At 38.3% G+C, this 11,348-nt stretch overlaps 1 protein-coding gene across 2 annotated transcripts; it reads left to right on the forward strand.

Annotated features, from left to right (window-relative positions):
- Positions 1 to 369: 369 nt before the first annotated feature.
- m6pr (mannose-6-phosphate receptor (cation dependent)) lies at positions 370 to 11,301 on the forward strand. 2 transcript variants are annotated; one of them, XM_082550379.1, is made up of 7 exons: positions 370 to 482; positions 7,164 to 7,336; positions 7,501 to 7,664; positions 7,839 to 7,948; positions 8,312 to 8,460; positions 8,546 to 8,672; positions 8,792 to 11,301. In XM_082550379.1, exons 2-7 carry the CDS (start codon positions 7,197 to 7,199, stop codon positions 8,912 to 8,914), a joined length of 813 nt encoding a protein of 270 aa, XP_082406505.1. In that variant the 5' UTR covers positions 370 to 482; positions 7,164 to 7,196; the 3' UTR covers positions 8,915 to 11,301. The 2 variants fall into 2 exon arrangements, with proteins under 2 accessions (XP_082406505.1, XP_082406504.1); XM_082550378.1 differs by lacking the exon at positions 370 to 482 and adding an exon at positions 5,379 to 5,738.
- Positions 11,302 to 11,348: the final 47 nt, after the last annotated feature.

Consider the following 11,348-nt stretch of genomic DNA (forward strand, 5'->3'; position numbering starts at 1 on the left):
CATACATTCAGCTTTAAATCTCCTCTGGCTTTTCCTCTGGTGAGAAGTTAATGTTTATGCCTAAAATGTCTTTGCTGCCTCTCCCCCACCTCCCGTCTTCGCTCAAATTCCCAAACAAGTCTCAACAGATTGACACTTATCTTTGCCCTCCTTTTTCTCCCAGTCTTGTCCTCGCAGTCGCTGAACAGGGAGACCTCTCATAAATCAAGCAAAACTCGAACCGAGTGCGTCCACGGCTTCACTCCTTCACTCCCGTGTTCCGCCGATGAGATCGCCTCTGTGGACCCCCCGAAAAAAAAAAAAAAAAAACCCAAAACAAATCACACAATACACAACTCTCTACGCACTCCTGCACCATTCCTGTCTCACACGAAGTACAGGAAGCACACCTCCTTGGAGCGCCTCTCTTGGATCAGTGATTGGTTGATATGCGGTAGTCGGGTGTGTCTGCGCTACACACACACACGGACACACACAGCCAGGTAAGGGCGCTGAAGGAGAGTGGGGGAGGGGAGGAAGAAAGTAGGTTTGAAAATACTAACTTCTTTGGAGCAAAGCAAACAGAGGCCTAGTAAAACTTGCCTGCGTTCCCTGGAGAGGTTGTACAGAGGGAGGCAGCAGGGAGGGAGAAACACCAACTGTTCCTTATGATTTAAAAAGAGAGAGAGATGAAGCAATCACAGAGGGGGAAACTAAGGGAGGGGTGATATGTGAGTGATTTGTATAACAATGACAACTTTACTATGGTTATTAACTACTGAGAAAGCCTGACATGAAAGCTCTGAAATGCTGTGACTCACTCTCATTAGCATTGTTAAATAGAAACCCACATGATTACTGTCACACTGCCCTGTTTCACAACTTTGTTGCACTTTCAGCTGCGCTCAGATTTTATGCACTTGCTAACCGAATTTGCACAACACCACGTTTTTTAAAAACAAAAATACTGTCTGCTACACACACACACACACACACACACACACACACACACACACCTGGCTAACTGCAACAGATCCAACTTCCAAGAAGTAACTACACCCCATGAGTCAACTTTACTGCATTTTACTTAAAGCTGAAAGGTGTTTCTTACACTTTGCCTTTCCCATTTACTTTATAACAAGGAAATCCGTTTACTTTAAAATCTGTCAGATGATTTTATATACATGGCCACACCTTGTTTAAATGACTTGTTCAGCACTCTGTCGTTTGAGAAGATTTTATCACTGTCAGATTTATGTCCAAAAGTAGATTCTGTTCATCTGGACGTAGCATTTTCAGTGGGAGAAACGTTTTGTCACTTATCCAAGTGACTTCTTCAGTCTCAGCTGATTGCAGCTTTCCCCAATCTTTTAAACAGATTTGTGCACTACCTATTATATTAGGCATGCCTACTCAGCGTCTCACCAGTGAACTACAGGATTTCATTGCATTTAGGCATGTAGAAATGCTGACAACCTGAAGTTCAAACTGAGCATCAGAATGAGGAAGATGGGTGATTTAAATGACTTTGAATGTTGGATGGTTGTTAGGACCAGACAAGCTGGTCTGAATATTTCAGAAGCTGCTGGTCTACTGGGATTTTCGCACACCAACATCTTTAGAGTTTACAGAGAATGGTCTCAGAAAGAGAAAAAATCCACAGAGCGACACTTCTCTGGGTGAAAATATTGGTGTCAGAGGAGAATGGTCAGACAGCTAGGGACGACAGTAACTCAAATAACCACTTATAATGATAAAGAGATGGACTAAAATAGCTGAAGACCACACCGAGTGCCACTCCTGTCAGCTAAGAACGGGTAAATTCCCGTTGGGACAACATAAGCTTGGAGAAATGTTTCCTAGTCTGACGACTCTCAATTTCTACTGTGACATTCAACATGCTGTAAACAACATGAAGGCATGGATTCATCCTGCCTTCTATCAGTAGTTCAGGGTGGCTGATACAACAGAGAATGAACAAACCAAATAGTAAGACAGAGTTCTTTAAAGCAAAAAACCTGAATGGAAAGACTAGTCCATCCAGCTCATGGTCCATCACTATTCAAAGGTTGCTATAATGTGAGAAGTACAGAAAGCAAATTATAGGATTCCTTGTCGGGGATTGGCTGCATTGCACAAGCTAATGAGGATTAAAATCCACTGAAAACTCAAAGACCCTCAAAAACAGTCATATCCGAGATGCATTAATCTCATGTCACTAAAATCTGACCAATAATCTAAGAGAAGTAGTGATTTTTATGAAAGTGGAAACGTATTCATAAAACAATTGATACGCTCTTGACCTTAATTTAGATGCAAGTCCATTAGGTGATATATTGTGTGAAAGGTTAACTAAAATCTTACCAATACTGCAGGAAGAGTAGCAACTGTGAAGGGCCGCCTCGCGAACATCTCAACAAGTGTTTCAACCAGATGAGCTAAAAATGACATTTTAAAAAAGGATCTCGATAAATGCTCAATCATTCAGGCAAGGAAATCCCAGAAAGTTGATTCTGTTGATCTGAAAATGCTACATCCAGATGAACAGAGTCAACTTTCTGATATTTCTGAAAATGGTATAAAAAAGACGGTACGTACAATGTAAATGAAGTCAAAGAGCCTGATGTAGCTGAGCTAATCAGAGCATGCAGGAATGAAAGAGCTCTTATAGCACACTTACTGGTCTCAAGCATAGCGAGTGCAGCTTATTACCTTTTAGTGAAATCCAGCAGAATGCAACAGACACTGAGGGCCATAGATTCTCAAACACACAGTCAGAGATCAATCTAAAAATACTGAGGGAAGTGAAACAGTGATCAAGGTGTGTGTGTGTGTGTGTGTGTGTGTGTGTGTGTGTGTGTGTGTGTGTGTGTGTGTGTGTGTGTGTGTGTGTGTGTGTGTGTGTATATATATATACATTGTACGAAAGCTGAGCAAGTCCATACTTGACCACTGTTACTAAATGAATTTCAAGTTCATGGTAATTTTAGAGGCTATTGTTTAGTTTACGCTAGAGTAGTGTGGGGGTTAATCTGCCTTTCAAAACACTGAGTAATGATTATATTTCAGTAACCTCAGTTATGCCATCTTGAAATGGAAATCTGTGTTGTTGGTCTACCAGTCATCCACAAGTAAACATTCTGACATGTGAAAGTGAAAGTACACTCTCTTTCAGCTCTAAGGTTTTACTTATCACAACATATTAAAAATTACCTGTTCGTTAGCATGTTCTCAAATTCTCTAAATACAACCTGACATTAACAGCAACATATGACATATTCCCCCATCCTTATTTAACAAAATGCAAAAGCAGCTTGTGAGAAACTACACCCCATGATTCAGTCGCTTGTAGAAGCACCTTTGGTGTCAATAACTTAAAATAATTCTTTTCTGTATGACTTTATGAGTCTATCATTTAGTTGCACAGAAATTTTGCCACAACTTTACAATGGTGCTTCGGTTCATTGAGGTTTGCAGGCATTTCTTGCACAGCTCTATTAAGGTCAGACAGATCTATTGACTGGACCATTGCAACACCTTGATTCATTTCCTTTTCAGAACTGGGATCATTGCCCTGTTGTATGACGCAGTTCTGGCCAAGATTAAGCTTTTGAACAGCTGCCCTTGTACTTGGCTCAAGAATGCTTTGGTATACAAAGGAGTTCCTCGTCGACTCAGTGACTGCAAGGTGCTCAGGTTCTATGGCTGCAAAATAAACCCAAATCATCATCGCTCAACCACTGAGGTTGACAGGTGGTGTGAGGTTTTATGATTGTTTTTTTTACCAGAGTGGCCTCAAACTTCTAGTACACTGTTGCATAGGTTTTTGGGTTTGTTCAGTGTTACAATGCAGCCATGTTCATTACTGGGAAATCGACAGGAGGAACGTGCCGAACAGGCCAATGACAACATCTGTAGACTGTGCTAATCTGACATGTAGTTACTTTTCTTGGGAGGTGCACCTATAGTCACAATCCCTGGGTAATTAAAACAATGAGATACCAGATACAAGTTTTCTGATGAATTTTCTTGATGTTCAATCCTTTTATTGATCTCTTTTTCAAACAGAGCTGAAAGAATGTCTAAAACATCAGAATCAAGGCATCTGGGATAAATGTCTTGAGCTAGGTCCTTAAAAACTTTTGGGGTAAATATCTGACATATTCATGTCTCTGAATATGAATTCTCAGGAATGTAGCTCAGGCTAACACAGAATGATGGCTTGCTTGAACTATAAATATTTGGATGTCTGATTTCCAGCAGCAGATGTCTATAGTAACCAAAATTTTGCAGGCGAGGAACTGATATTTTCATCCAACTTCATTGCAATATTCATCAGGTATGATACCATGTGCCAAGCCCATAACACCCTTTTTAGATAGACAAAGTTGTTTTAATTCCATTTATGCATGCTCACTCCCCAGAAAGTAGTTTTGTTTTCCAATCAAGAAGGTGAATTATTTTTATTGTTCGGAAATGTTTTCTTAATTTTGATTCATTTCAGTGTTTTAGTCTTTTTAATGATCATGATAGGGAAGTAATACCATACAAATTAAAATACTTATTGTCGGCAGCTGACTGGCAATCATGTAGAGTCTGAGTCACAGTGAAAACCTTCACCACCTGACTAAATACTGAAACTGAAATTATTTTTTATACTTAGTCAAAAAATTTTTTTAGCTCATTTTAAATTAAAGCAATGTTGATTTTAATGTAATTTTTACTACATTTAGCAAATTTGAAAAACATGTATTTACATAAATTCATCTTATTAGATTGTCAGGTAAATGAAGCACAAGACAGTATTGTGTATTATGACATATTATTATTAAAATTAAGTAATTTTCTTTAATTATGATTTCTTTACCAAAATATGTTTTTTGGATCTAAATCATAGAAATAACTCCAAACAATGTCACATGTGACATTGTTTGAACAAACAAGAATTTCCACTATGTAGTTATAAAGATAATATTTGCTATTTATATCAGTGATCAATTAAATTTACAGGTTTTAGTTAGATACATTTGTTTGAATAATAGTTGTTTAATTCTGTTTAGCAGCGCACACAAAACTCCACATTATACCATCAAGCGCATTTATTCATTTGCTTACTTTATTTTATTTATTTTAGTTTTATTTTATGTATTAGTTATGCATTTATTTTATTGTATTTATATGTATTATGTATTTATTATTCATTTTTTTGTTTATCTTGTTTATTTACTTACGTATTTATTTTATTTATTATTGTATGTATTAATTTTTTTTGCCTGACATAGAAATACCATGAATGGTGACGCTGTGACTTAGTAAACCTTTCTGTGACGCTTGCTCCCCTGTCAGCTGACGCGGGTGTGCGTGGCCTCAGCCGCCTTTCATTGGCTGAGTTTCATTTGGACTGTCACATGCGCGTGTTGCTCTGTTTGGTTTCACTTCCGCACTCCTTCACCGCTATCTCTAGCCTGTTAGCCTCTTGGGCACAGTTGAATGGAAAGCGTGTTATCTCTTCAGGGCAGAATTAAAAGGGCGGAAAACGTTGATTAAAAATAATAATATAAAACAGACTCCGCGCAGATGAAGTTTGTTTTATGCGCATATCTAAAGAGTCGACTAGTTGCTAATTGAGTCAACCAGGAAGCGACGTTAGCGTGAGGAAGCTCAGAGCAACTGTTTAAACTGTCAGCTTGTATGATAAACTGTTAGATTTCTCACAAAGAAGATTTCCCCGCTGATTCGCCGTGACGGAAATCATGAAGGTAGGTGTGCAATCCAGGCCAAAGCAGCATCTTTGTCAGAGAAATTATAAACGGACTGTTTTCTCATCAGTAAAACTTATTGCCTCGTGCAAATAGAAGCAGACATTTTGGATGCATACTTTCTTTTCAGGAAAGACTTGCAAACATCGCCTTTCACAACTGAATTTCCTATATCGTTATTGTCTTTTAGTTTAGTGCTATGTTTTATGTCTTTAAATTTTTAAATGAATAGGAAAGTGGGCGTCTCTTTACTCCCCTCTCTTTGTTCAGGAAGCATGTGAAAGGTGCTTCATATTCAAAGTTTAACCACTGAAGCTTTGAGTATTCCCTTGTTTTACCTATTTTTATGAACTGTGGTGTTAAAAAACGCAAACGGTTTGTGGAATAATGCATTAAATGTAAGTACCTGATAACTGAGGTACTTTGTGTTAATGCAAAAACCTGCAACCTGTAACAAGGTGTCAAAAGCATGAGAACTGCCACAGATTCATTTTAATGTACACATTAAACTAACATAACAGGTTCATTGTGTTTTGAAGTGTCAGACGATTATCAAAAAAAGTGCTGCTAAATATTTAGATTTTTTTCTAGATAGCAGTCTTAAAACCCAAAAGAATTCAGCTGAATATAACAGATGATGAATATTCAAATTAAATGAGTAAATATTTGTTTTAAAATTTTTTAAATATATTTCTTTTTCTAGTTTTCTGTCATATGACTATGACTTTACCCAATAACTGTTTCAGCTCTTAAAGGGATAGCTACCACACTGCAGTTGTTTCTGCTTCTTATTTGGTTGCTCCCTTTAGAGGTCGCCACAGCACATCTGCTTTCAGCTTAAGCTACCTTTATCTTCTGTCACATGCATGTCCTCCTTCACGACATGCATGAATCTACCCTGTGATTTTCCTCTTTTCTCCTGGCTGGCAGCTCCATATGAATCTAAAATCCCTCCTCTGCACATCACAACCTTGTCTCTCAAACTATCTTTCTAGACCGCTCTACGTCCGCCGTCCCTCGGATGTACTCATTTCTAATCCTGTCCCTTCTGATCACTCTGACTGAAGATCTTAGCATCTTCAGCTCTGCTACCTCCTGTGTGCCTGCTATTTTAGACCCACTGTCTCCTTTACCATCTCACTATAATCATGTAAGCCTTCCCGTTCAATCTTGCTGCTATCCTTCAGTTACAAATTACCCCTGATGCTCATCTCCACTGCCTTTGTATGGTTGACCGCAAGTATTTCAATAATGCCACCGTTTATATTACTGTAATGTAAATGGTATGAAACAGTCTTGCATTAGACAGTTTGTATGGTCTCACAATAAACGTAATCCTACTAACATGAAACAAATAGCAAGCAATCACAATTGAGAATTGCCCATTTTGATTGTTTTTTCTTTATCATCTAACATCTGTTCCAGGTGTTCAGTAGCTGCAGAGGAATCTCGTTCCTCATGTGGATCATGGCATTTCATCTGGTCCTCTCTGTGAGTGGGGTGTATAGTGTGAAGAGCACCAAAGACTGCAAACTGTTATCTCACAGTCCATTACAGCAGAAAGTTCTGGAGCGACTAGAGCCGCTCGTAGGAAAGAAGTAAGGAATGAGTCACTTGTGTACCAGCGTATTCAGTGCTTGTTAGGAGATGAGATGTTTTTGGAATCCCTGTTGTGTTTAATAATATAATTTTATGTTAAAGGAAGAATCTATATGGGCCATGTTTATTTAAATTTTCTCTGGGATTTGTTCTTTTTTGACAGCTTTACAGCTGAGGACAAGGCTTCGAACGAGAGCTACACATATGTGTTCCAGTTATGTGGGGATGCAGGGGGTGCTTCCAATGCTGGGGTTATTCAAGTGGACAAGAAATTACAGAAGACAACAGTGATTGGCAAATACACGCATACACAGGCCATTGGAGGAAGTAAGACTATGCAAAATCCGAAAAACATTCTCTTATTAGTTCAGACATGACCGTAAGGGCATGTGCGTGAATCTTAACTGTATTGGAAACTGATAAATAATTCATAATTGCATCATAGCCTGAGGCCAACTCTGAGGAGTAGAAATCTAAATCTTATCAAACGTGTCCTTTCAGGTGACTGGGTGATGCTGATCTACACAAATGGTGAAAAATACGATGCACACTGCAATAAGGAAGAAAGGAAAGCCATCATTATGATCTCTTGCGACAGGAATGTAAAAGTGGTAAATGAAATGTGCAAAGCTTCTAGCCGAGCAGATTTGAGTTTGAGGAAAAAAACAGAAACAAAAAGCAGTCAGCTGCAGCCGTGGCGGCATGTTGCATCAGGTCTGTGAAAATGAAATTTGATCCATGAGGACGCTCTGAATAATGTTTCCGTGAAGCTCAAGGCTTTCCAGACACCTGAAACCAAGCAAGGATATTTACAGTAGAGTGACGAAGACGTTTAATACAGTGGAACACAGAATGAGCCTATTTGTATTAAACAGTAGAGTTATTGAAATAAAAACATGTTATACACATGTTGCATGTTTAGAAAGTTGCACAAAGACACTTTGTATACACCTGTGTTTCACTCTCTCTCCCAGAGTAAGCTGGAGGTGGGTCTGGAGGAGAGGGAAAAGGAGGAAAACTGTTTCTATCTGTTTGAGTTGGACACCAGTTCAGTGTGTCCTGTAATTGAGTCCAAGCTCAGCACTGGCTCCATTATCAGCACTGGCTCCATTATTCTCATCATGTATGTAAAGTCATTTGTTAATTTAATGAATGTGAGAGCTTGTGATATTACAGATGATCAATAATCATAACCTCTCACATTTCAGTGGTTTCTCTCTTCTGGCTGTTTACCTTGTTGGAGGTTTCCTCTACCAGCGGGTGATCGTTGGAGCTAAAGGGGTGGAGCAATTCCCCAATTATGCTTTTTGGGTGGAGTTTGGAAACCTGGCAGCGGTAAGCTAAATCTAATTGATGAACACCGTCAGTGAAAGGTCAGAGTCTGATGAAATAAAAATAAATAAATAAATAAATAAGGACAATTGTTTTTGTTTTTTTCTTCGCTGTGCTTACAGGATGGATGTGACTTTGTGTGCCGGTCGCGCAAGCGAGAGGAATCGCCAGCATACAGGGGAGAGGCTACAGACAATTTACAGGAAGAGCCAGAGGAGAGAGATGACCAGTTGCTGCCTATGTGACCTTAGTATGTTGGGACTAAAATCTTCACCGTGTGATGCAGTTTAATCGGTTACAGCTTATCAGGCTGCTTGTAGACACAAGTCTGTTTTCTTGTGGGGGGGTTGTGAGTGAATTACGTCAGTACTTGCTAATTCTGTGTTTATTCCAGACTTGTGCCTAGGGCAAAAAAATCTTTCATCTCCCTGTCACACAGGAGGGCATGTTACTCATAGGGCTGATGATCATGTCCACACTTTTTACACCGTACGTTTCAAACAGTTGTTTGATGTCAGGCAAATGAGTGATTCCTTCAAGAAAGCTATTTCACAATAAAGACTCTTCTGTGAAAATCTGGCAGAAAAGGGAGAATTTGAAGAATCATATTTCTATCTTGTGTCAGCTAAATGCCACATTGTGTACAGTTCTTTTCTGCTAAACGAATGCTTTATTTTTTTTCTCAGATGTTGTTGGTTTGTCACGAGCAGAGGGGTGTACTGAAAAGCAAATTCAATATAATTGGTGGGGTTGTGTTAGCTGGCTTGATAAAAGCCTAGAAGCCCCGATAAGAGATAAGGGTTACAATGGTGGTTATCAGTTTTCTTCATTAACTCAGGCTTTCTGCTTCATGCTCTGTGCAGTTTTAGATGCGTCATTTAACTCTTTGACTTTACAAAATCGATCATTTGAGCTCCGTCTAATCAGGTGATATAGATCTATAAATAACATGCAACACTGCAGCTGCAAAGGAAACGAGAGTAATGCTGCCGAAAATCTTTAATCTTGTGAAGTCACGATCATTACACGCACACTTATCAGTAAATGAAATAGTTTACCTCTTAATATATTTATTTCACCTCTGCTGTTGATTTCTAATGTGACAAATTACAGCTCTTAAACTTTAACACACTCCCACAGCCTAAAGAAAGCATCACTTCAGTTTGTCGTCACTTGTAAGATAAATTACTTTTATTCATTCAGAATTCTTGGTGTAACAGTTCTAAACTTTGTTCCAGTAGGTGGAATTCTAGCAGATTAGGACCAAAAATAAAGACATTTATAAAAGAAAAATTGAATATTCCAGTTAGAATCTGCAGTGCTGTTTTAGAAGTGTCTCAACAGGTTTTATATTCTGGATAAATGACATTCCTACAGCAGAGAATCTGTATTGCAGCTAAAGCTTACTGTAAATAAGAGAATCAGTGAAAATGTGGCTCTTCAGTTCAATTACAAACCGAAAGGCTGCGCAGGACCAGGCTACGTGTATGACAGTAGTTAAGATGCTAAAAAGAGAGTGAATGAAAGCCCAACATACCTCGCTAACCCATTAATCTGGCTTCATAGTACACCCCTCTGTGTTTATTTGGGTTGAGCTTGCTTAATGTTCACAGGCATACAAATAAATGTGTGTGCAGTTTAAACAGTTATTGTTTAGGTTAAAAAGTCAGGTTTGTAACATGTGAATGTAAATGTTTAAGTACAGGGACTGTACTTACAGCCTTACCACACATTTAGAAATCAGTGCAAACAAACCAAAGTTGAACTGAATTTGATTTTTAGCTGGGCGTCGTCCTTTCTCACATGTTGCAGAGAAGCTTAGCGCTAAGATCCCAGTCAGAAGGTCGGCTGCTTGACTGAAATCTGAGCTCCACGGTTTAATTTTTGTCAGAGGTCAGTGGTGCTGACGCAATACCAACGAAATTTGTGGTGAGGAGCAAAGCATCCAACTAAAATTCAAAATTAAATTCACTTAATGTATCTTTTGTCATTTAAATGTGATGAGAATTTGAAGGCAATTATATCTGAATTCTGCTATTTATACTTATTCAGAAATTGTCTTCTGTGCTTTTTCATGAAATAATCAAATATAAAGGAATATTTACATTTTAATAATCACAAAACAGTTTAATAATGAACATTATAGTGCTTAAACGCTGACCTGCTTCTTGATGTGGTGAAATTGACCCAAAGCGCAGAAACAGTGCTACATGTACCCACCTTACTACTATAGACTCATGTTCAGGCTGCAGTAGGAGATACATACGGCAGCAATGAGGGTACTTCATTTTCAGTACTCTAGTTGTAAAAATGTTACACTTTTAAACTTGGGATTTATAATATTTTTACATAAACCTAAACATCAGTGCTGCTAAGGACTGAACCAGGCTTTTTTTTTTTGAACAGGACATGAGTGTTATTTTTCTATTAATTATCATTGAGTTACTACTTGTATTCACTGTGAGCACTGATATTTGGTCTTTTTCGCTTTTGTGTTAACACTGAATTTTCTTTGCTTAGTTCACTGGTCTGAGGTTTCATATGATTAATGTTATGTTTGGCTAAAAGTTGACACAAGTCACAAATCTTTGTTTTTTTTTTCTGATTCTATTAAAAAGAAATGATAAAACTAGTTTATGCTGTGATAACTCCATAAACCTATGTGCACTCATCTTTTAG

The sequence above is a fragment of the Aulonocara stuartgranti genome, assembly GCF_965226115.1.
Source record: "Aulonocara stuartgranti genome assembly, chromosome: 11".
Taxonomy (NCBI): domain Eukaryota; kingdom Metazoa; phylum Chordata; class Actinopteri; order Cichliformes; family Cichlidae; genus Aulonocara; species Aulonocara stuartgranti.